Below are 26,009 nucleotides of genomic sequence, written 5' to 3' on the forward strand. Positions count from 1 at the left end.
GTGACTTGAATGTTTCTTTTTCTGTCATTTACTTTCTGTTGCTTGTTTCCTGTATTCTCCATTCTACCACAAGCTTCCTGAGGGGCGTCCTCTTCCTCAGTATTGTGGACTCTCAGCATTAAACTGGGTCTGACACACAGAGGACGCTCCCCATGGCACAATGACTGTCCTCCTCCATCTGCATCCTATGAGCCCCACACTTCAGCCCCCTTGCCTTACAAAATTTTTTCTCTTATTTCCAGAATACTAAAAGTGATGAGTAGTCAATACCAAATATGTAGTTACACATATGCTGCTTTAGTCATTCCTCATAGCAGCCCTTCAAGGCAGGCATGATTACTGCCTCATTTTACAGCTGAAGACATGCAACTTCAGGGAACCACACAGGTAGCTGATTATAGTGAGGTTCCAACTCAGGTTTGGACTCCAAAGCCTGTGTTCTCTGCACTATACCTGCCTTCCTCTCTCTCTAAAGACTTAAGAGCTCAGAAGCATGAAAGAAACCAGCACTTTGTATGTTTCAGGGATTCACTGTCATTCTTTCTCCTCCAAATGCCTGCACTACTACATGCTGTTACCCATCAAGACAGTCACCATAAAGTAGCTTAGTTTTCATTTTCCTGTGGGTATAACTCATTTTCTCCAAAAGAAATGAGAAAACTCATTTCTTTTGGAGAAAGAAAACTCATTTCTTTTGGAGAAAACTCATTTTCTCCAAAAGAAAAAACATTACTGGGAACCAGGACTTTTGAACTCCTAATGGGTGCTGAATAAATCCTTTTGATTTAGATCAGGCAGGGGCATGGGGTGGAAGGACTTCCCTCGCCTCTGATCTTGGCATCAGGGAGGCCTCCCACAAATGCCTCTGGTGGCATACAGTTCTGTCTGAGATGGACTGACACAGAATTGGCCCTTTGGCAATGTTTATTACAGTCTTACATACCACAGCCATTAGGTGTCCCCTTGTTGGGGGGCGGCGGGAATGTTGGATTTTTGCCCTGTCTCGAGTGGGATGGGCAAGATAGCTGTCCTCCTCAACGGTGACCTGAAGAGATGTACTGTGAGTCATGAGTGCTCTTCAGCGACCTTTGTCCCAACCCAGCATCCCGAGGCCTGAACGCGTGCCCATTCCATTCACGGCTTCTGAATGAATCCATGGGCAAGGGGATTTACTGGACACGAAGGGGCTCTTTAAGCTGACGCAAGGCTGGCTCCCGCATCATGAAGTGGGGAAGAGGAGGTGTCAGAAGAGACTTGGAGAGAAGGTAGAAAGAGATCAGGTTTTTAAAAGGGAGGTAAAGAAGTAGAGCTGGTGGGGGAGCGAGTAAATGGGGCCTGCATAATCCTCCCCCTTCAGTGGGTCACAGCTGCTCCCTCTGCCCCAGCCTCCCTCCCTCTCCCCACAGTGAGCCCCCTGACCTCATCCAAGATACGGTTCTTGGCTCGGGTGATGGCAGAGTTGAGGGCACTGATCCACGATTCCTTCTCTTCTGGACTCACTGCCAGGAAGATCAGGTTGGGTGCCTGTGAGGGGAAGATTCCTGTTTCAGCCAGGGTTTTAGAGGTGGTGCCTCACCTCGAGATGAAGAAATAAGAGATTATAATCTCACTTTCTTAGACCCAGCTCCGGGAAGGAGAGATATTCTGCTTCCAGAGTCATCCATAACTTAAGGAAACCCAGCTTCTATTCCTGCAAAATGCATAGCTAGGAGGTTGTTTTAGAAACGACCAAGGAAGAGCTAAGAAGGATACTGAGTATTAATATGGTATTGGAGATAATCAGAGGAAGTCTGATGAAGGACAGGTATTAAAATACAAATCTTTCAATGTTTGAAGAAATAGAATGTGACAGGAGTAACTTCCCTGGGTTCCCTCTGACAAGATGAATTAGATTCAGAACTTCAACCACCTATCAGGGTACAAGGACAGGGATTTTCTTCTAAGGGATGTAAATATGCACATGTGTGGATGTGTGTGTATAAGACAGAGAAAAATAAAGAGATATATAGAGAGATGATCTTTGTGGCTGAACAGGTTAAAGGCTGGCCTGCCTGGAAAGAAGGAAATGGCCACAATATTCTCAGGTGAAATGATAAAAGCCAGCAGGAGAGCAATCCAGGGCCTCTGAGCCAAGATTGCTGAGAGAAGTTGAGGGGAAGGAGTTCTCCCCTGCCCCCTCCAACCCTGTCCATGTTCCAGCGGCCAAGGTGGCAGGAGAAACATACCGTGTTACCGGGCTGTTTGGAGTGGGCAAGAGTAAACTTGCTATGATTTTTCTTGCTCCTGCTCTTGGACTTCCGGAGCTCTTCACACTTCTCATAGTCACTCAGGTCAAATACCTCTTGAATATTTTTCTCATCTTTTACCTAGGGGAGGGTTGGGGTGAGGTGAGGAGGATAAAATTATTTAGCCCCTCCACCCAGACTGTTAGTTTAGATCATCTTGGGAAGCAGAGGAAGCCTGAGGAGAGGGAGGCATGCCAGGAGAGGAGAGGGCCGTCCTGCCCAAAGCCTACAAAGGCCTCACATCGAGGAGGAGGCTAGGGCAGCCCCATGTCTTGAATGTTCAGGTGTGTTTCTGTTTAAATCCCTTCTCTTCACTCTCCTTAGCCAGGCTGCCATTTCCAGAGTCCCACTATGCCTCTCTTCACCCATTGCCCCACTCTTCCTTAAGGACACAACTTACATGTTCTAAAAAGGCTCATGTCCTTAAAGGGACATGGTAGATGGTTGATCCACCACCCTCAGTAAGACAGACCTGTATGGCCCTTGATGGTCCACAGAATGAAGATTAAGGCATGGCCAGTATCAGGCTGTCTGGAGGGAAGGAGGGGCTGTCTCTGGCCTCCCCACTCGCACGTGTGCAGTATAGCTCTCCCACCCCACCTTGCTCCCTTCTCTGGTATGTACAATTATAGAGACTCATCTTCCTTGTTCATTTCAGGAGCATAGCCACCACAGGATGGCAGCCCCCCGTGTTCACTTTGCTGAGTTTGTCCAGAGAAGCTGAAAACTACAATTACAGTTCCTACCCTTTCCTCCTCCCTCTAAGGTACTGTGACAATCCAAACTAACTCCTCCAGACCTGAAAAACCATTTCTTTCATCCCCCTATCTCTAGGCAAGAATGCACTTAGACTTTCCCTTGAAGACTACACTTTAGACTTGGAAAAAAGTATTCTGTGACTTCTTGCCATTATTCTAGTTTTAGTGCCTGGGTCCCCTTTATTGCAGGAAGCTCTTCCTCGTATCTAAACTTAGCCCTCCCTGCTGTAGTCTCTGTCCTGCACTCTGGTTCTACCTTTAGCAGCTTCAAGTAACATTTAGCTCTTAGCACTCCTGCTGAACATCTCATCGAGGCCGCATTCCTAGTGACATCCTCCAACCCCAACTAGCCTTTTCTGAGCACTGCAAAGCGGCTCTAGAAATATTTCTTCGCAGGTCCATTTGAAACCGATCACAATGTTTTCTCCTTTCCCCTAAGGCGGTGTTCCTACAACTCTGGGACTCTGAAGCAGTGGCTTATGGATTTGGTTTGGCTTGCAAAGACCAAAGTTACAGAGAGGAGACTTAGTTACAAGCCCAGACTGCACAGTCTGTTCACCCTCTGTGACTTGAGCCCAGGGTTGGAACACCTCAGGAAAAAGCTGGTCACGTTTTCCTGGGATGAGAAATGAAAAGCACCAGCACTTGTCTCATTAAAACTAAACAGATAAAAGTAGCCTCATGTCTTCCTTGGATGACATCCACCTACCCTGACTGAAATTATTTTTCAAAAGAGTCCCCAACTTCCCCAGCTCTGAAATGGGGCTCATGTGCATGGAGGTGAATTCATCTATCCTCCTGGTTCCTGGAAACCTGGAAGTGGGGAAGTGGTTCTCCCTTCCATTACCCAGACCATCTACAGTCTTGCATCTGCCCATCCTTCTGAATTGCTGCTGGACCTGGAGGCTGATGACAGATGAGGACAGATGACCACATGGCCCCATTCAAGTGAGTGACTGCTCATACATCTACCTCCATTTGTTTCAGCAAGGCTTGGCTCCTCCAGGGCCCCCCACTTTCCAGGTTCCCTGGCTTTAGGCTGGAAAGCGGCCAGAGGCCTTGAATGATTACGGGTAGAAGTAGGACAAGGTGCTGGCAAGGGGTGTCCAAGAACAATTCCCAGAAACACGGGGCAGGGATGTAAGATGATGCATCATCCCTCCTCTCCCCCTCCTTCTCCAGAGTTGACACTATCAGCAGAGTCCAGAAACCGTGGAGAGGAAAGTGCTGGGTGTGTGAATGTAGCCAGGGGAAGAGAGTTAACTTACTCTGTTTTCCTTAGGGGAAGGGAAGGAAAGGAAGTTATTCTAGCTTGAATACAGACTGATAAGGAGTTCTGGGGCGCAGAAGACACTGACAGAGGTTAGCCCTTAGTGGGGGTGGAGAGGGTGGGAGATGGGGTGAGGCAAGCAGTAGCACAAGTATATTCCAGTGCCTGGGAAGATGGACAAAGCCAGCAGACTTGTTCTCCACCGTATTGTGTTTTTTTCCCCACGCTTATCTAATTCCCAGAGTCTCATTTATAACTACCCACCTTCCAAATTAACCCTCCCTTTCCCCTGATTCTTTGTCCTTGACCACAGAAAGGGATTTTTTCCCACACCTGTCCAAAGAGTTGCCCCAAACCCAATTTCCTTGACCATGAGGTCTAAGGTCTAGCTTCTGTTCTTACCCACCAGCCTGTGACCATAAGGTGCTCCAGCCCTCTTTGAGAGGGGATGCCCTTTGACTGAGAAGGAAGAAAATGATTACTATCGAACACAGAAGAAATTCTATGGCAGAGGTGGTTGTGGGAGACCCTGCCTTTAAGAGAGGAAATAACAAAAAAGACTAGTGAAAATTCTGGGAGATAGGGTTATAATTTTTCTTGCATTAACAGCAAATGGTATAGATTATACTCTGCCTTAAAAAAAATCTTGTCCAGGCACTGTGGCTCACACCTATAATCCCAGAATTTCAGGAGGTTGAGGCAGAAGGATCACTTGAAGCCAGGAATTTGAGACCAGCCTGGGCAACATAGTGAGACCCCATGTCTACAAAAAATAAAAAAAAAAAATAGCTGGGTGTGGTGGTGCATGCCTGTAGTCCCAGCTACTCGGGAGGCTGAGGTGGAAGGATTGCTTGAGCCCAGGAGGTCAAGCAAGCAGAGAGTTACAACTGTGACACTGTATTCCAGCGTGGGAGACACAGTGAGACCATCTCTAAAAAACAAAACAAAACACCCTGTCTTGACTCTATTGGCCCTAGAGCTTTTTGCAAGTGGGCAGAATAAAGCCCAGAGTCCTCTGTCAATTTCACTTTTAACCAGGCCCACTGTAGCATGGAAACTGGCTCTAAAAAAGCATAGTATCAATATGTCTAGTCCCTCTTTCCTGTGCCCTTCCCAGCAGGAGACAGCTGGCTCCGTGACCAGTCAGATGGTCCTGACTCATAGGACACCAGACATCCTAGGCTGAGGTCATTCCATCCTTTCCCCTGTCTCTGTACCTCTTCCTCACAAGCAAGGATCAACTATACTTTTGCCCCCAGACTCTGCTCTTTGGGCAAATACAAACAAGCAATGGATGTTTTATTCCTCTTACCCTTTCACTATTACGTTTTCCCTGACTTGTAGGAAGTTCTCCCTGATTGGTAACTAGAGTTTCCTGCAATTAAGAAGTTCGGGGAAGACAGGAGATACACTTTGACACTTGCTTTTTTTTTTTTTTTTTTTTTTTAAATTAGAAAGCCGGAAAGTTGTGGAGAAAACTTTCTGGAGGATTTGTGATTGGGCAGCCGTAACTCTTAAAAATAAATCCTCCTGGCCGGGCATGGTGGCTCACATCTGTAATCCCAGTACTTTGGAAGGCTGAGGCTGGTGGACCACTTGAGGCCAGGAGTTTGAGAGCAGCCTGGTCAACAATGCGAAACACTGTCTCTACAAAAAATACAAAAACTAGCCAGACATGGTGGCACCCACCTGTAGTCCCAGCTACTCGGAGGATGAGATGGGAGGATCACTTGAGCCCTGGAGGTGGAGGTTGCAGTGAGCTGTGATCGAACCACTGCATTCCAGCCTGGGTGACAGACCAAGAAAAGTGCCTTCACCTCACTCCTAAGACTTTCCATCACCAACTTCCTAGCTTTGTGTAAACAGTTAGGTTTCAATACCCTTAAGAGGGATCTCTTTGGCTGTGGCACAGCTTAGTTCTTCCCTAGATGCCTCAGTAGATGTTCTTCTAGATGAGTACTTTGTCTCAGGGTGTGTGTGTATCTGTTTCAATACCATAAAAGGTTTTATTTACCTAAATATAATCTACTGAATAAGGGTGTCTACTGCAGAAAGTAGAAGAGGTTAGAACTCAGGGAGGACTTCCCAGTTAGCTCTGGGTGAGGGAACACAGAATCCCTCCTGTGAGGGCGAGAGGAAGAGCCACTCTAACTGGTACACAGGACAGTCTCCCAGGCTATACCGACAGTCACAGAGGCAGGGAATGGAGTGACTTCTAACCACTGGAGGGGCAATTCTGATTTCTCAACATGAGTACACGTTATTGACCCCAAGACTTAGGGAAAAAAGGGAGATGGGTCTGGATTCAATTATCATAGCTCAGGTTTTGACACAGTGTAGACTGGTTTTCATGGTTAAATACACAGCCAAAGGTATCCAAAGACATACAGGGGTTCTTAACTCCATTCTTCTCCCTTCTGATACAAATGGGGGGGGGTGGGCAGGAAGTGGGTAGAAAATGGGTTCCTTGCCTTTTTAAAATGGGGTGGGGGTGGGGAACAGAGAGCATACTGGTTAGGGACACTGCCTTCAACGAAAATAACTGCCACTCACAGACCCGAGGTCACAGGGGCCAGACAGCGGGGTGCGTGTGTATTTTCTGTGATTCAGGGCGGATGCGCCACGGACAGGACCTGTGCACGCTCCTGCCACAGACAGGAAAGGGGAGGCTGGCTGGGGTAGGGTCGGGGGACAGAAAGGGGTGGCGAATAGGCTAAACTGTTTCAGCAGAAATAACAAAGAAAATAAATCCTATATTCAGGAGGCCGGTTAGGGTGGGAGGCAGCAAGGGACACTCAGGACTTCTGGGGCGTCTTGGGAGGGGCTTATCATTGTTGTTAGAAAGGTATTTGCAAACAAAAAAACACTGAGTAAGCGGCCAGCTCAACTTCTAATTCTCACTCGGGTCTTCTCACTAAAGGGTGACCTTTCTCTGCAGATGCGATGGGGGTAGAGAGTCAGGAGACCACTGAACTTGCCTTTGGAACAAAACGAGGGTGGAGTAAGCTAGGCGAGCCCTTGTGGAGTGACAAAGTGGGGGGTATGAGAAAACGCAGAGTTAGAGGCAAGAAGCACCCACCTCCTTCTCAGAGATGTAGAGCTGGTCCCCTTTCAGCACCACATAGCGGTTTTTCCAAATCTCCCTGAAAATCCCTTTCCCGCAGAATTTCCGGACCCAGCCGACCTTCTCGGGCGGTGCAGGCTGCTGGTTTCCATCCTGAGGCCCCTGCCCCAGGACAAGATGAGAAGCGGGCGGTTAGGAGATTCCAGCCGCGGCTTCCTCTCCATCCGTCTCTCACGACCGCCTCAGCGGCCCCGTCTCCTCCGAAGGCTGCGGCCGGGGGTGGGGGGGGGCGCCCCAGGTTCGCTCCCACTTCGGAAAGGTTTTCACTCCAAGGAACTCCCCCCGTTCCCCTCCCCTGCTCCCGAATAAACAACCGGGGCTGCGAGTGGCAGGGGCGCGGGCCGGGCGCGGAGGGGCTCCCGGGCTCCCTCCAGGCCCTGCGTCCCCGCCGCCCCGTGCTCGCCGCGCGGGGACTAACGGCGTTTCTTTGGTTTTCTCTCCCATTGTCTCCTCGCCACGGCGGAGCGCAAGGCAAACGCCCGCCCGGCGTCCAGGGGCGGGGGAGGCGCGGGTCGGGGGGAAACTCAGCCAAGTTGAATCCCCCTGAGGCGAGTAAACAAACAAAAGCCCCCGCCGGCGCCTCGCGGGGCCCAGAGCCCCGGCCCGGGGCCGAGGCCAAGGGGACCTGGCCGCCGGGGCGGGGGAGCGGCCGGGGCGGGTGTCTCTCAGGCTGCCGCGGCGCCGACGGGGCCGGGGTCGTCGGAGCGTGGAGGCGGCGGCGGCCGCAGGGCGGGCGGGCGCACTCACCCGCTTGGCGGAATTGTTCTTCTTCATCATTCCCAGCGGGCGCGAGCGCGGGGCTGCGGGCCGAGGGGCGGCCCCGCGTCGGGGCCTCGGCGGCTCCGCGGGGGCTCCTTCCCCGCGGGAGGGCGTCGGAGCTGCCCCGGCGCCGCCGCTGCTCCTCCCTCGCGCCCTCCCGCTCCCGGACTCTCCCCTTCTTTGTAGCTCCGGTTTCACTCAAGGCCGGCCTCCCTCGCGTTCGCACTCGCACACACACGCACGCCCGCTCCCCGCCCCTCGGCGCCCTCCATCCCGGCGCCCACGCGGCCCGGGTCCCCGAGCGCGCCCCCGCCAGCCGCCGGCCCGGCCCAGCGCGGCCGCTCCCCCGGCCCGGTGCGCTGTGGGCGGCCCAGCCCGCGCCCCGCAGCTCCATCCGCGGGCCGCTGACGTTGCGAGTTCAGAATAAAGGGCGAATCGCGGAGCCGCAGCTCGGGCGCTCCCCCCGCCCCCCCGCCTTTGTTTCTGACTCACGGAGGGGGAAGAAGGCGGCCTCCAAGCGGCCGGAGACCGCTTCCCAGGGGGCAGGGACCCTCGCTCCGCGGCGGCTCGGGCGACACGCGGAGCCCAAGAGACCCGGCCGCCGGCCGCCCCGGGGCCCAGTGGGCGGGCGCGGTGATAATGGAGAGACGTGCGGATTCGTGAAGACCGGAGATCGCCAGCCTCTAGAGCATCGCCTTTCTTGACCAAAAACAAAAACGAGAGCGGGAGCCCGGAGGGCGCGCCACCCAGAACTCTCATCAGGAATTCACGCTCCTAGGTGCTAGGGTGGCCTGGGCAGGTCAGATGCTGGGAAAAGTTTTATGCTCCGGAGGGGATCGACGTGTTGGGGGATGGGGTGGGACAGAAGTTTCTATTAATACACGTTTCTTCCAGTGTACAAAGCCTCAGGCCTTATTGTAGCCTCAGGAGAATAATCCTAAGGATGAGGCGGATTTTATGATCTCCATCTCACAGGGAGAAAACGGAGACTCAGAATAGCTGAGGGATTTGCAGACACAGTGTCAAAGCTGGCAGGAATAGAATTGTCTCCAAACCATGATCCTTTATACCAAGTGGCTTTCAATGTAAGTTCCAGGTGAGGCTTAAACTTCCTGCCACCTGGGTATCTTTTCCCGCTGCACTAATAGGTAAAAATCCCATCCTCTCTACAGCGCTGGAGCCCAATGGAGGGAAGGGCTGAACGCCCAGAGAATGCCCTGACTAGGGAAGCCTCTGCTGATCCCTCCTACAGCAGATCTGCCTCAGAGCTTCCAGGACACATCTTAGTAACTTCATGTCTTTTCAGTATATATATGTGTGATGGAAAAGGGGAGTGAGAAACCCCACTCTTAGGTATTGGTTTCATCACCACTGTGGGCTTTGGTCAAGTCACTGAATTTCTTTAGGCCTGCATCCCTCCACATATTAAGTGGTGAGGGATGAACTGCCATTTTTATCAACAAGGAAAGTTAGGGGAAGATATGAGATGACCTCTGAGAGTCCTTTGAAGATATGTGTTGTCTTCCAGGGCTAATTTTGAAATAAAAGGCTAATAAACACATTGCCTGGCACATGGCAAGCATGCAATAACCACAAAATGAATAAAAATCCCTGGTACTGAGGAGCAGGGAAAAGGAAAAATCCTTTTTCCAGAGATGTCTCAAGATAAAAGTGTTGGCTAAATTTGTGGTTTGAGTAGTGGAGGCTGTTTTGGCTTTTTCTGGTATGTCAAATGAAGGAGGGGTTCCCTCCCCTTCCCAGTCCCACCTTTCCTCCTAATCCAATGATATTCCTCTCAACTTCTTTCCATTCACCATACCAATTAATTCCACGATTTTAGACTGACACAGAACCTTATCCTTTCAAAATGCTCTTATATGTCATTTCTTTACACTTTTAGTGCCACCTTGTAAGGTATATAGATTAAGTATTAATATTTTCATTTGGAAAATGAGGAAACAGGGCATGCCAGATCAACTGACTTGCCCAAGTTTATACATCAAGTTACTGGCTAAATGGATTAGAATCCAAGCTTCCTGACTGCAGTCTCCTCTTCAGATTTTGTAACCCCCTCCCATGGGCATGAGTGTGCACACACCACGTTCCCCAAACCATCTTGTCCCCTTCCCAATGTCTCTATTTTTTTTTTTTTTTTTTGAGACGGAGTCTCGCTCTGTCGCCCAGGCTGGAGTGCAGTGGCCGGATCTCGGCTCACTGCAAGCTCCGCCTCCTGGGTTTACGCCATTCTCCTGCCTCAGCCTCCCGAGTAGCTGGGACTACAGGCGCCCGCCACCTCGCCCGGCTAGTTTTTTGTGTTTTTTAATAGAGACGGGGTTTCACCATGTTAGCCAGGACGGTCTTGATTTCCTGACCTCGTGATCCGCCCGTCTCGGCCTCCCAAAGTGCTGGGATTACAGGCGTGAGCCACCACGCCCGGCCCCAATGTCTCTATTTTCTAACCCCCCGTTTAAAGAGCGATGAAAAAATAATGAGCAAATCCAGGATGTCTTCGTATGTGAGGAAGCAATATGTCCAGATGTACTGGTAAGGAATAGCCCGCATGCTTTTTGAGGGTTTGCTGGACAAACACACATGAGTGGTTTAGATTTATCATTTAAATAGATTCTGATTTATGGGAAAAAAGTAATTCATCATTTGCCCCATCTTCCTCCTTTCCCAATAGTCAATAAATATTGGGCCGCGCGTGGTGGCTCACGGCTGTAATCCCAGCACTTTGGGAGGCCGAGGCGGGTGGATCATTTGAGGTCAGAAGTTCAAGACCAGCCTGACCAACATGATGAAACTCCATCTCTACTAAATACAAAAAAAAAAAAAAAAAAAAGCCAGATGTGGTGGCACACGCCTGTAATCCCAGCTACTTGGGAGGCTGAGGCAGGAGAATCGCTGGAACCTGGGAGGCAGAGGTTGCAGTGAGCCGAGATCGCACCACTGCACTCCAGCCTGGGCAGCAGAGTGAAATTCCATCTCAAAAATAGATAGATAGATAGATAGATAGATAGATAGATAGATAGATAAAACAAATATTTGAGTGCCTCCTATATGCGAGGTCCAGGGTTCCTTTCGTGTTGCATCAGATAGGTGCCAGAGCATTGTGAAACATCAGGCAGAGGGGCTAATGAAAAAGAAAAACCCTCCAAAGTAATTTTCAGATTCCAGAGCAGATGCATGTGGGCTGCAGAACCTTCCCTGCCTGTCTGCTCTCTTAAGATGTTACATAAATCTCTGGCGTCCTTTCTTTCTCTGCCCTGCTCCATCCTGTGATCCTGCCCCTACTTTCATTCACCTGTTCTCCCTTTGTCCTGTCACTCACCCCTTTCCACTTCCTCTGGCCTATTCTTGAAGCTGATTTGCCTCACCAGGTGAACTTCGTGGTACCTGAATTGGGATGTAGGTCGGACTGTTTTCCAAAGACCAATGCTTAAGTGAGAAATCTGAGAACGTATGGGTTCCTTTACACATTTTTATAGCGCTGTCTCCTCAGCGTTCCTCAGTGAGCTTGACACTATACACACATAAACCACAGAAATCACTCTCAGTCAGTTTCTGCCTGTGGTGGAGATAAGACACTAGGAGGACCTCATGATGGGGGTACCTTCCTAACAACATCTGAGGATAAGATGTGACTGCTAGTAGCTGTATTCTATAACAGAATATTTTATAACTTAAGGGAGAAAGGGAACTATTAGAGATAAAAACTTGTGAACTGCTTGCAAGTTTACTGGGCGGAAACTGTTATTCAAACACAGTTGTCTAAAAACAAATATCCTTGGCTTTTGTGGAGTAAATGGAACACAGAGGTTTTGACCAGGGCATTTCCACTTATGGGGGAGAGGATTATTAAAAGCATACAAGACCTTAATTAAAGTGATGTTTTTAAAGGGCACAAAAATAAAGGGCCAGTAATAATGGAATCAGCTCTGTAAATCTTACACAAAAATATGAGTCTTTGATTCTTAATAAAGAAATGCCAACTTCTGACATCAAACACCCTGATAGTAGGGCTCATTTCTTAGACTTCTTGATATTGTCAGTTGAGTAGGCACAATGGAAGCAGATGAATAATGAGGAAAATGATATAAGGAAGGTCTCTGTTTTTGCTTTTTTTATTCCACAGCGTTATCTTGGCGATAAGAAGAGAAGCGCAGATATTCCTGCTTGGAGGAGGGAGTTTTTCATATTTTAAAACACTATATAACTTGTAAAATGCTGCATTTAAAATACTCCATCCCCAAGTGCAGGCTGTCTCAAAGACTTATAAAAAATGAAGAAGAAAAAATTACCCAAAGGGACCCACAAAAGCCAAAAACAAAAACAAACACCTTGGATTTTAGCTTGGATTTTACTTCATGAGTGTGTGTAAAGAAACAACAGCTGAGGCTGGGTGTGGTGGCTCACGCCTGTAATCCCAACACTTTGGGAAGCTGAGGTGGGTGGATCACGAGGTCAGGAGTTCAAGACCATCCTGACCAAGATAGTGAAACACCATCTCTACTAAAAACAAACAAACAAACAAACAAAAACAACCAAACAGCTGAGAGCTGGGAGGAGTGGAGAAAAGAGGGACAGAATGACCTTTCAGCTTTTCCCTCTATTTTTTGAACTGTTTATTAGTGCAATGATTAGATGTGCAATGATTAAAATGATTAGTCCAGTCATTTTACATGTGATTCTGTACAGAAATTAATCTTATTTACTATTAGCTACATTTTATTGATTACTGTACACCAGTGTTTTAAGCACTTTTCATGTATCATCTCATCTCATTTAATTCTTATAATCCTATGAGGAAGGTTCTGTTTTATAAATGAGAAAGCTGAGCCACAAAGAGGCTAAATAACATTCCCAAAGCCATATAAATATGACATAGATTTGGCCCTTGCTGTCTGATGCGAATATTTATCAACATACAAGTTCACACACACACACACACACACACACACACACACACACACACACACACACCAGGGAGGGATTGCGCTTTGGTATTTTTGCTATGATGATTTGAGGATACCTTAATTTCCTGGCAATAATGATACTATCGGTTTATCCTGTTTTCAAGAGAGGTGAAATTGACACCAGAATTTATTATTTGCCTTGACATACTTTAAATATCCTTCAGGTAGAGGTAATGCCTTCATCATATTTGGTGTGAAACCAGCTCATGTCCCACCTCATAAATTCCCATAAATTAGCCCCAAAGAAATAAAACTAAATCACTCATATCTTTTCACAAAATGGATTTTTATTGTGGTCATACATGGTTTCTCAGTGCCACAGAAAATTGCTATGTAGGGACAAAAAATTTTGGATGGCTCTATAAAGAAATATGGTAGGTTTTCAGAAATAAGTTGTGCAGGAATGTGGTTAATGAAAAGCAGAAAGGGTCAAGGGAAGAGAAAGGAAGTCAAGGAATGTGGTATGTACATCAAATGATTACTTTTTAAGCCCCTCTAGGCTCTGATAACCCTTTCCCCACGTCAGATCCCAACAAAATTCATCAGTAACTGAAGTGATTGTGCTAACAGATACATAAAGACTACCAGAGAAAAGTGGGTTGAGATGGGCTCAGACTTATTGTTAGGTCAACTCTGGGAGTCGTGTGTCTGTGCCAACCACAAATCTGTGGGCTACCTGGAGATGAGTTCTAACAACCAGCACAGAACCCAAAGCTGCTCTCCAACACCTCTGATTAGTAGGAAAAGCCTGTAGTGGGGGTGAGAGAGGAAGCTGTGCCCTTCCCCCAACCACTGTTTCATCTTCTGCTCGCTGACCTTGATGTGACTTGAGAGCTCTCCTTGCTTCGGCTGTGCAGTCCAGAAGCCAGAACTTCCTCTAGGAAACTGATAAGTAGTTTGAGGTTACTTGAAAGAAAAAACAAAAGCATCTCCAAAAATAGAATGTCTTGCTCTGGACAGCTAACCAGATGAAAATATATCATGAATAGTAGCCAAGAGGTACTGGTCTGATATTTGGGTATAGAATGGAAGCATCAGTTGAGCACTGCAACATCCATACTGCAAGGACAGTCCTTCTGTGCTCTTCCCCAGGGTCTTCATTTTGTTTTTTTTTAGAATTAAATTTGTAAGGTCTATTAAGACTAACATTTCAAGTTTGAAGTTTCTATTTGGGAACCCAGAATTTTTAAGGGCAAGGCCACTATATTAACTCAATACCATGTTACATCAGCACCTGTTATCTATACTCTTGAAACTGTCTCAGAGCTTGTATGTTGTCTCTAGTTTCTTCCTTATCCAATCTACTCTCCAGAGTGGCACCAGAGTTACTTATCTAAAATACGGATTACAAGCCAGGTGCGGTGGCTCAGGTCTGTAATCCTAGCACTTTAGAAGGCTGAGGCGGGTAGATTGCTCGAGCCCAGAAGTTCGAGACCAGCCTGGGCAACAGAGCGAGACCCTGTCTCTAATTAAAAAAAAAATTAACAAATAAAACAAAATACAGATTTTATCCTGTTATATACTCTCCCCTCTTCTGCTTTAAAACCTTTCTTTTACTTATGGAAAATGTACAGTTCAAGGCCTTTCATAATGTGGCCTAATAATGAATACTTATATTCATTTTGTTCTGAGCACTTTTTAAAGCCGTATGTGTATATATATGCATATATGCCTGCAGCCCTGTCAAACAGATGCTACTATTATCCTCATTTTAAGAAAACGAAGAAGCAAACCTATAGAGGGGAGGTTAAGTGACTTGCCAAGGTCACAACAGACAGTAAGTGGCTCAGCTGGGACTCAAACCCAGGCTCTAGATTCTGTGCCTTTCAGCATCATACAATATTGCTTCCCACTCGTCTATTCCATCTCTCAGAGTGCAGCCTCTATGCCATCCATGCCCAACAACTCACTGTTCCTAAACATGTCATGAGCTTTCATACTTCAAGTAGTTATTCTTACTATGTCCTATGTTTGAAATGTAGGGCTATTCTTTCTCTGCTGAAATGGCGTGATCGCGACTCACTGCAACTTCTGCCTCCCAGGCTCAAACGATTCTCTTGCCTCAGCCTCCTGAGTAGGTGGGATTACAGGCATGCGCTACCATGCTGGCTAATTTTTGTAGTTTTAGTAGAGACAGGGGTTTCACCATGTTGGCCAGGCTGGTCTCAAACTCCTGGCCTCAAGTGATGATCTACCTGCTTCAGCCTCCCAAAGTGCTGGGATTACAAGTGTAAGCCACTGTGCCTGGCAGGAACCTTTTTCTTTAAGACTAAGGATTAAAAGTCACTTTTCTGGCCAGGCATGGTCTCATTCATACATACATATATAAATACATAAATGTCACTTTTTTGTAAAGCGCTTCCGACCCCTCCATGCTGAACTAATTACTATTATTACTTTATCCCACTCCTATCTCAGCACTGTATAATTGTTGCCAAGATAGACTGTGAGCTTCTTGGGAGGTAGGGGGGAGTCTTACTCACCTTAGATCTCCAGGGCTTAACACAGAGGTATCCAATAAAGTTATGCTGAGTAAATGAGTAAAATAGCTACCCACTGGCAAGAGAGCCCTCTTTATAATATAAAAGTGATTTGGATGGATGGGTGCGATGGCTTACGCTGTAATCCCAGCACTTTGGGAGGCTAAGGCGGGGGGATCGCTTGAGCCCAGGGATTCGAGACCAGGCTGGGCAACATAGTGAAACCCCATCTCTATAAAAAATACAAAAATTAGACAGGCGCCTGTAGTCCCAGCTACTTGGGAGGCTAAGGCAGGAGAATCGCCTGAGCCCAGGAGGCAGAGGTTGCAGTGAGCCAAGATCGTGCCATTGCACTCCAGCCTGGGCGACAGGGGTGAAACCCTGTCACAACAACAACAATAACAACAACAACAACAACAACAACAACGACAACAACAAAAGTTATTTGGATGCTCAGGACTCTCTCTCAGAGCAGATATTTAAAAGACAGAGGACTGGAGGAATGACCAGGCATCTTATTACCATTGTTTTGCAGTTTTAGACTGAAAGATTCTGGGCTTGGAGAATTTAAATTCCAAACTCCTTTGCAAAAGAAAACATTGCAAAGTAGAGGGAAAGGAGTAGAAGCTAAGTCCATTTGTTTCTCTGCGGAAATACAGATATCTTTGGCCTGGCTTTTTGGCCAGTTGGACTGGAGACAATTGGAGGTCAGAAAACAAGTGTTAGGAAATGAAGTAGCACTGATTTTTTTTTTTTTTTTTTTTAAACAATAACACAACAAGTCTTGGTGACTTCTGGAAAGAATGAAATAAATGTGCTGGGAAACTCTACAGGAATTTATCAGGGGATATTTGGTTCATTTCCAACTCTGCTACAAAGGGAAGAAATAAAGATCCTCCTCTGTATATCAACAAGACCCCACATTCCTGACTATAATGAGAACACACTTACTATTTATATTTACCAAGCCTAATTTTGTTTCCTAGGGCCACTGTGACTTAAAAAAAATATATCTATTTGGGGACTCTGATGAGTCATTGCTCAGAATGCTTAAAAAATTATGGGGAATGAACATATTGGTAGCTGTACCCCAAATTTAGATTATGTTTAAAAACAAAACAAAATAATAATTTTTCTTTCTAAATTTGTTTTAAATCAATCTCATTAAAAGTGAACTCAAAAATCCCCTTCTCCTGTGGTGCCATAGTCCAGTTCAATTCAGTTCAATTCAATCCAATTCAACAAATGTTTAATGAGCATCCATTATGAATGAGGCATTGAACTAGGTGTACAAATGAACACCTTAGTTATGATTCCTACATTAAGGGACTCTCAGAGACAGATACACAATCACAATCCAATATGAGTATAAACAGAGGCAGGGCCAGAAACTAACAGAGTGGATTAATGCTACTGCTTTTTTGGTTTGTGCTGTCATCAAGGGTGTTTTCCTGACTCCATGTATAGAAGGAAGGTGGGTGGAAAAAAGCAGAACTCCAACCCTGATTTTATTTTATTTTATTTTTTATTTGAGATGGAGTCTCGCTTTGTCACCCAGGCTGGAGTGCAGTGGCCTGATCTCAGCTCACTGCAAGCTCCGCCTCTAGGGTTTACGCCATTCTCCTGCCTCAGCCTCCCGAGTAGCTGGGACTACAGGCGCCCGCCACCTCGCCCGGCTAGTTTTTTCTATTTTTTAGTAGAGACGGGGTTTCACCATGTTAGCCGGGATGGTCTCGATCTCCTGACCTTGTGATCCACCCGTCTCGGCCTCCCAAAGTGCTGGGATTACAGGCTTGAGCCACCGCACCCGGCCCAACCCTGATTTTAAAAAGTCGATCTTGAGAAGTCTTAAGCCACACACTGAAAAGCAAGCTTCTTCACTTAGATTGTTGGTAAGGGACTAGAGACCAACGTTTATAGGATTAAAAATATTAATTACTAAAATAATTCAGCTGAACAACTGTGTTTCTATTCCTAAACAAAGCTACCATACTGTAACAAAACTATGTGTGTGTATGTGTATATAATTTAAGGATATGTCTTCCTCCTTTTTCACTATACTCCACAGGTAAAAATTACATGTGAATTTCTTATACCAAAGACACCAAGGGGAATCTAGAACCTGAACAGTGGTATAATAATATATTAAAAAAATGGAACTTGTGGGGAGCAGAAAAATAGGAAAAGACTTTCAGGAAAATAATGAGAAAAACCCCAAGATATTTGCCGTAATGGAGTAATAAGCTTCTAATTACAGCCAAACACTTACTTGGAGATGTTAGGAGTATGGGAGTGGGTAAGGGAGAAGGATAAGATGAAAGTTTTAATAGCTCAAAACACTGAAAACGCTCCTCACCTCTCCTTTCAACTTCCACTGCTTGCAGTTTTGAGAGCCACTGCTGTGTTTCATACTTCTTTGCTTTTGCACCTACTATTCGAAGGCTGTCACATCTGTCTCATACTTTGTTTGGTGGAACTACGCACCTTTAAAAACCCAACTCTCACGTTATTACTCCTCTAGGAAGCTTTCCTCAACTACATTGCCCTCCCCTTAGAGTTATTACTCGTTCTTCCATATCTTGTAAATATACTATGTTGTAATTTATTTGTCTATATGTCTATTTTCCATGCAAGCCTATGAAGCTTTTTGGGGCACAAGGATACATGAGTACATTCTCTTTGTAAAAGTTTTAAACAGTACACATATACCTCATCTTCCTTGACCCTTCTTATCCTCATCACTCCAGAAATAACATAATTTGATCAACAAATATTTACTGTCTACTATGTGCTAGGCACCGTTCTAGAAGCTGTGAATACAGCAATGAAGAAAGTAAAAAAAACCAAAAAACAAATAAACGAACAAAAAAACCCCTCTGCTCTCATGGAATTTATATTCCAATGGGAGATAAGGAGAATAAAATTAATTAGTCACTACTAATAATACAACAATGGTGTACACATATTACTATGTGCAAAGTACTGTTCTAATGGACAGAAACCATTCCACTTTAAATACACACGCACACACACACGAAACACAGAGAAGTCAAGATCTTACAGCTTAGAAGTGGAATTGGGATATAATCCCAGGCAATTTGGCTTCAGTTTGTTTTTTTAACTATAATGCTATACTGCCTCTTTGTAATACGTTAGATGAAGAAATACTATGGGAAAAGATAAAGCAGGCTTAAAAAAGGAGTATTGGAGATGATAGTGGTGTGAGATTTTAAAACTAGTGACTGGGCTGGGTGCGGTGGCTCACACCTGTAATCCCAGCACTGTGGGAGGCCAAGGTGGGAGGATCACTTGAGGTCACGAGTTTGAGACCAGCTTGACCAACATGGTGAAACCTGTCTCTACTAAAAATACGAAAATTAGCCAGGTGTAGTGGTGCATGCCTATAATCTCAGATACTTGGGAGGCTGAGGCACGAGAATCGCTTGAACCTGGGAGGCGGAGGTTGCAGTGAGCTGAGATTGTGCCACGGCACTCCAGCCTGGGTGCCAAAGCAAGACTCCATCTCAAAACAACAACAACAACAACAACAACAACAACAACAACAACAAAATAAAATAAAACTAGTGACTGGCTGCCCATGGTGGCTCATGCCTGTAATCCCAGAACTTCGGTAGGCTGAAGCAGGAGGATATTTTTAATCCTATTGCTTGAGTCCAGGAGTTCAACATCAGCCTGGGCAACATGGCAAGATCCTCTACAAAAAATTTAAAAAATTAGCTGAGCATGGTGGTGCACACCTGTAGTCCTAGCTCTTCAGGAAGCTGAGGTGGAAGGTTCACCTGAGCTTGAGCCCAGGATTTAGAGATTGCAGTGAGCTATGATCATGCCATTGCACCCCAGCCTGGGTGACAGAGTGAGACTCTGTCTCAAAAAAAGAGAGTTCATCAATGTTAGGTAATAGCTTTTCTTGAAGAGGAATAAAATACTACCATAAAAAATCCCCCCAAAACAAAAACAAAAACTAGTACTCAAGGAAGACCTCCCTGAGAAAGTGACATTTAAGCCAAGACCTGAATGAGGCAACGGAGCATGTATCTGGGAAAGAGCAAGTGCAAAAGGATCAAGGCTCTGTATGTTTAGGGAAAAGAAAGAAGGTTAGTGTGGCTAGAGTGAAGTGAATAAGGTGTTGGATGGTAAGAGGTGAGATTGGAGAGGTAAGGAATGGGTAGAGTGGGCTATAAGGAGAGATCATGTAAGGCCTGGCATGTCATTGTAAGAATTGTGGTTTTTACTTTGGGTAAGATGAGAGACATCTGGAAGGTTCTGCAAAAAAATGTGACATACCCTGAATGACACATTTTCACAAGATCACCCTACTACTATATTGAGAAGGGGGTGCTGGGGGACAAGTGTAAAGCAGCTGCAGTAATCCCAGTAGGAAGTGATGGTGGCATGGAAGGGCATTAGATTCTGGGTGTATTCTGAAGGTAAAGCTCTCAGGACTTACTGATAAGTCAGGATGTAGGTGTGAGAGAAAGAGGAGATTCAAGAAAATGCCAAGTTTTTTTCTGCCTAAGCGACTAAAGGAATGGATGTGTCACTGAGGGGGGAAGTCGGAGCGAGGATTATGTGAGGAAGAAATATCAGAAGTTTGGTTTTGATCACGCTAAGTATGAATATTTATTAGACGTTCAAGTAGAGATGTCAAAAAGACAGTGGATATACAAGTCCAGAGTTTGGGGGAGAAGTTTGGTCAAGAAACACTGGTTCTCAATGGGGTGAGGAGGAGTGTGATTTTACTCTCAGGGGACATTTGGCAGAGTCTGGAGATGTTTTTCTCCTTGTCATAACTGGTGGAGTGCTGCTGGTTTCTCACGGGTATAGGCCAGGAATGTTGCTGAACATCTATAATGCAAAGGACAGTGCTCCACAGCAACAGATTATCTGCCTCCAAATAGCAATAGTGAAACTCAGGACTAGAAATATAAATCTGGGAGTTAGTAGTGGAGACAGAATTTAAAGCCATGAGACTGAATGAGATGGCCAAGGGAGTTGGTGGCCAAGTCCTAGGTATTCCAAAAACAGGAGAAACAGCAAATGAGACAGAGAAGGAATGGCCAGTGAGGCAGGAGGACCAAGACAGTATAGCTCCTGGAAGCTAAGTGATAACAATGACCAGTCTGCGCAACATAGTGATACTGCATCTCTATTTTTTTTAAAAACAGAAGTGAAGGAACTGTGTCAGATGCTGCTGATAGGTCAAGCAAAATGAGGACTGAAAGTTGACTCTATGTTTAGCTATGTGGAGGTCCCTAGGGACCCTGACAAGATTTTGGAGTGATGGAAGTGAAGGCCTGAATGCAGTAGTTGAGGAGAATATGTGGGCTTAAGAGAATATGTGAGGGAAGGAATTAGAGACAGTGAGTATAAACAACTCTTGGAGAATTTTCCTATGAAAGAGAACAGAGAAATGAGATGGAGCCTAGAAAGAGTAAGGGGATTAAGAGAGGGCTTTTAAAGATGCAGAACATAGCACGGTATTTCAAACTGATTTTTTTTTTTTTTTGGGAGACGGAGTCTCACTCTGTCGCCTAGGCTGGAGTGCAGTGGCACGATCTCGGCTCACTGCAACCTCCACCTTCCGGGTTCAAGCAATTCTCCTGCCTCAGCCTCCTGAGTAGCTGGGACTACAGGGATACGCTGCCACACCCGGCTAATTTTTTGTATTTTAGTAGAGACAGGGTTTCACTGTGTTGCCCAGGCTGGTCTCGAACTCCTGAGCTCAGGCAATCTGCCCACCTTGGCCTCCCAAAGTGCTAGGATTACAGGCGTGAGCCACCGTGCCTGGCATAACAGGATATTTCTATGCTTCTATGAATAATCCAATAGATAGGAAAAAAATGATTTGGGAAAGAAAGGGGAGCGAGTTTGGGGTGATATCCCAGTGTAGGTGAGGTGGATGGGCTCTGGTGCCCAAGTGGAAGAGCTAGCCCCAGCTAGGAGCATTCATCCCCTATGATAGGACAGAAGGCAGCGGGTTTTCTCCCTTCTAATTATCTTCTAATGGTTTGTCTTACTAGTCAGTGCACATCTTGAGTATTACCTTCTTCATTCTTAGTATAAAGTGGATGAATTGTTTGCCAAATGAACACGATTCAGATACAGATTTTTAACAGAAGACCCCAGCTTAAATATCACCTAGTATACTAAACTTTTTCTAAATAATCCAACAGCAGTTTTATCAGGAGCAAGGGAATAGGTTGGCATTCAACATCTACGACTGAGGCTGGGCTCACACCTGTAATCCCAGCACTTTGGGAGGCCAAGGCAGGTGCATCACTTTGAGCTCAGGAGCTCGAGACCAGCCTGGGAAACATGGTGAATTCCTGTCTCTACAAAAAAAATACAAAAATTAGCTGGGTGTGGTGGTGTGCACCTGTGGTCCCAGCTATTCGGGAGGCTCAGGCTGGAGAATCGCTTAAACCTGGGAGGTGGAGGCTGCAGTGAGCCAAGATGGCATCACTGCACTCCAGCCTGGGTCATAGGCTGTCTCAAAACAAACAAATCTACATCTGGAAATACCAGGAATCTCACACAAAGAGATCATCCTGCCCCTCACGTTTAATGAATAATGAAGAACTTCTCATTATTTCTCAAATGTGGTATCCCTTTTTTTTTTTTTAAAATCTTGCTCCTGTCCTTAATCATGCTTTTCCTCAGCCTTGACTGCTTTTTTTTCCTATGGAAATCCTACTTATCCTTTATGGTCTAGTTCAAAAACCACCTCCTCTGTGAGGCATTTCCTAGTTACTCTGTCAGAATTATTTATTTATATTTAGGATACATTTTATTTAACTTCTGTACATGAACACTTTTCATTTTTTTTTTTTTTTTTTTTTTTTTGAGGTGAAGTTTTGCTCTCATTGTTCAGGCTGGAGTGCAGTGGTGCGATCTTGGCTTGCTGCAACCTCCACCTCCTGAGTTCAAGCAATTCTCCTGCCTCAGCCTCCTGAATAGCTGGGATTACAGGAGTCCACCACCATGCCCACCACCATCACGCCTGTAATACCAGTACATTGGGAAACCGAGGTAGGCAGATCACCAGAGGTCAGGAGTTCAAAACCAGCCTGGTCAACATGGTGAAACCCTGTTTCTACTAAAAATACAACAATTAGCCGGATGGGATTTCACGTGCCTGTAGTCCCAGCTACCCAGGGGGGTGAGGCAGAATTGCTTGAACCTAGGAGACGGAGGTTGCAGTGAGCTGAGATCATACCACTGCACTCTAGCCTGGGCGACAGAGTGAGATTCAGTCTCAGACAAAAAAAACAAAAAGAAGCAAATGAATTTGTGAGTCCTAAGGGTGTAGTCCAGATTGGTATACCAGCTTACATCTTTGAGTTCCAGGATTTTGTTTTAAAAATGCATAATTAGACAGGCACAGTGGCTCATGCCTGTAATCCCAGCACTTTGGGAGGCCGAGGAGGGTGGATCACCTGAGGTCAGGAGTTTGAGACCAGCCTGGCCAACATGGTGAAACCCCGTCTCTACTAAAAAAAATACAAAAATTAGCCAGGTATGGTGGTGGGCACCTGTAATCCCAGCTATTGGGGAGGCTAAGGCTGGACAATCACTTGAACCTGGGAGGCGGAGGTTGCAGTGAGCCAAGATTGCGCCATTGCACTCCAGCCTGGGTGACAGGAGCAAGACTCTGTCATAAAAAAAAATAATAATAAAAAATGCATAATTTTATATTATTTTTCATAAAAGGACCTTTAAAATTTTGACATAAACATACTTTAAGGTACTTATCAGTTAAATTTTTAAATTCTACCCCTGAACATCCCCCCAATTATAAGAAACTGGGCACTTCAAAAGATGTGTCATGTTTATTTTGTGCCATTAGTCTTTGAGACTAATCATATCCTAATATGAATAATACAGAATTTGTTTGACTCCTTCAATGAACCATAAGATTATTGAAAACAGGGACATTTTATTTATGTTTGCATTTAAGTTCCTGCCTTGAATAGTAAAGGCAGCCACTCAATAAATATACTCCTTAATGCTCCCAAACAATATAATCAAAATATTCTGTCAATATTCTTAGCTCACATTTTCTTATTTCTCCTTGAGAGGAGCAATAGTAATAATAAAAAATGTAACAAAAAACCTCATGTCTATGGACAGGTGAATGGAAAAGTAAACTGTGGTATATTCACATAATGGAATGTTACACAGCACTGAAAAATGATTGAGGTTACATGCAACAATATAGATGAATCTTAGAAGCAACATTTAATGAAAAAAGTATGATACCATCTTTATAAAGCTCAAAAACAAGCAAAACTAAACAATGTGTTATTTAGAAATACATAGATAAGTGCTAAAAACACTATCTTCTTCCACCAAAGCAAGGGAATTAAATACAAAATGTAGGATAGCACTTACCTGTTGTAGGGAGATAAGGGATGTAATTGGAGAGGAGCACATGGATACATCTATGTTACTGGCAATTTTCTAGTCCTTGGGTTAGGTGAAAGGCTCAAGCGTATTTATTATATTATGCTTTCTAACTTACATGTGACATATATTTTATCAAATTATATTAAAATACAATTAAAAAACACAAAAGTGGAGTGGGTTCCTTTACCCTAGATTTTCTCAGAATCTTTAATATGCGAATGTGAGTTTTGACTTTTCAAGAGAAGGACAGAGTGTTTTCCAAACTTAGTTGGCTATAGAGCCCTTTTTAAAATGGAATACCTATCAATATCTCCTCAAATAAATTTTCTGTATAACAAGCCTTGGAATACACTGAATTAAAGTATAAGATATTTCCTTGATTCTAACTAATTCCACTGGAGTATACTTTACCCTATGACACTTTCTTACAAATGATGTAATTGCCTATTAAAAAATGTAGCTATTCCTTCCCAGTTTCCTCCTTAGTACTGGCCACCTGATTTATGAAACAAAACAAAACAAAATAAAACAAAGAAGCAAACAGGAGCTCTTGGCACTATTTCCTCTCTCATTGAGAAGAAACAGCAAAAAAGCAAACAATGAGATTCTGCATGGATCTAGCATTGTTTGTGTCATTCATTGGAATATCATGTGAAGAGAAAGAAAAAAATTACCCTCATCATCCACAGTGTAAAAAATGGACTCCTCAAGGACAGAACTCAGAGGTCTGAAAGGTTGTTATCATCTGAGAACACAGAGGTCTGAAAGGTAGTTATTGTCTGAGAATAAAAAGAGGTGTAGATGTGTGGGAACATTCAAGCCCACATCAATTTGTCAGAACAACCACAACTACAGGGGCAGCATGGTGAACGCTATTAAAAAATGCAAGAAACGAAGCCCCAAATAACCCAGCTGTAGCAATCATGAATGCTGAAGACTCTTCGCATGTCTTCTTTATTTTTTTGAGATGGAGTCTCGCTCTGTTGCCCAGGCTGGAGTGCAGCCCCAGTTCAAAAGATTCTCCTGCCTCAGCCTCCCGAACAGCTGGGATTACAGGTGCCCACCACCATGCCCAGCTAATTTTTGTATTTTTTTTTAGTAGAGACGGGGTTTCACCATGTTGGCCAGGCTGGTCTTGAACTCCTGGAACTCCTGACCTCAGGTGATCCACACACCTTAGCCTCCAAAAGTGCTGGGATTACAGGCATGAGACACCATGCCTGGCCTGCGTCTTTTAATTTTAGAGGTACTGACACTGGGGGGGCCCAAAGGAGAAATTTTAAGTGAACACAAATGGAAATGGAACTACTAAAAATTTTTCTTCTCATACACTGCAAAGTCATCTGACATTGGACTATCTTCATAGCACATTTTATCACTGCCTCAGTATATTCCCACTTGGAATAACAGTATAATTCTACCCTTGAATTATATGGTAAAGTAAAGGTTTTTAAGATAACTTACTTGGAAGTAAGGGTGATGACAGAGATGGTGATGATGAATATCCTAAGTCTGTTTTACTTTATCTCCCCAAAATGTAGCAGTAATAACAGCAACAGCAGGTAACATCCATTGAGTGCTTACCCTCTGCCAGATCACCTCTAAGCATTTTACAAATATTAATCATCTAATCATCACAACAATGGTATGAAGGGGCTATTAATACCTCCATTTTACAGCTGAAAAAGCTGAGGCAGAAAGAGGCTAAATGATTTGTCTCAGATCATACAAGTGAATATGTGCCAAAACCAGAATTTAAACAAGGTAGTCTGGCACTAAAGCCCATACTCTTGTTATGTTACACTGCTTCTTACAAGACCAAAGGGTACCAAAAGGTGATTTATATGTAACAGGTTCCACTTAGGCTTAGAAGCTCTAATGATAATCCTAGTGAAATAACATATGTCCTGAAGGATGCATCATTCATTTG

General features: G+C 45.0%; 2 protein-coding genes across 9 annotated transcripts in view; both read right to left on the bottom strand.

Annotated features, from left to right (window-relative positions):
- Positions 1 to 26,009, bottom strand: part of PLEKHO1 (pleckstrin homology domain containing O1) — a 154,518-nt gene that overhangs the window by 1,693 nt on the left and 126,816 nt on the right. The window contains exons 2-6 of one of the 4 annotated variants that reach the window (XM_077973353.1): positions 8,185 to 8,308; positions 7,393 to 7,539; positions 2,226 to 2,366; positions 1,420 to 1,524; positions 944 to 1,045 (exon numbers count right to left, since the gene is read on the bottom strand). In XM_077973353.1, the coding sequence (XP_077829479.1) occupies positions 944 to 1,045; positions 1,420 to 1,524; positions 2,226 to 2,366; positions 7,393 to 7,539; positions 8,185 to 8,214 (525 nt within the window). In that variant the 5' untranslated portion in view covers positions 8,215 to 8,308. 4 annotated transcript variants of the gene reach the window in all.
- Positions 13,442 to 26,009, bottom strand: part of VPS45 (vacuolar protein sorting 45 homolog) — an 81,383-nt gene continuing 68,815 nt past the window's right edge. For 4 of the 5 annotated variants that reach the window (XR_013398705.1, XM_077948656.1, XM_001098282.5 and 1 more), the window contains one exon: positions 13,442 to 14,057. Coding sequence is in view for 4 of the 5 variants with exons in the window: in XM_077948656.1 (XP_077804782.1) it covers positions 13,970 to 14,057 (88 nt within the window). In the remaining variant the exon portion in view is untranslated. Of the gene's footprint in view, positions 14,058 to 15,790; positions 15,885 to 26,009 lie in introns of all 5 variants that reach the window. The other variant, XM_077948649.1, reaches the window with a different exon arrangement.

Source organism: Macaca mulatta, chromosome 1, assembly GCF_049350105.2.
Source record: "Macaca mulatta isolate MMU2019108-1 chromosome 1, T2T-MMU8v2.0, whole genome shotgun sequence".
In the NCBI taxonomy this organism is placed as follows: domain Eukaryota; kingdom Metazoa; phylum Chordata; class Mammalia; order Primates; family Cercopithecidae; genus Macaca; species Macaca mulatta.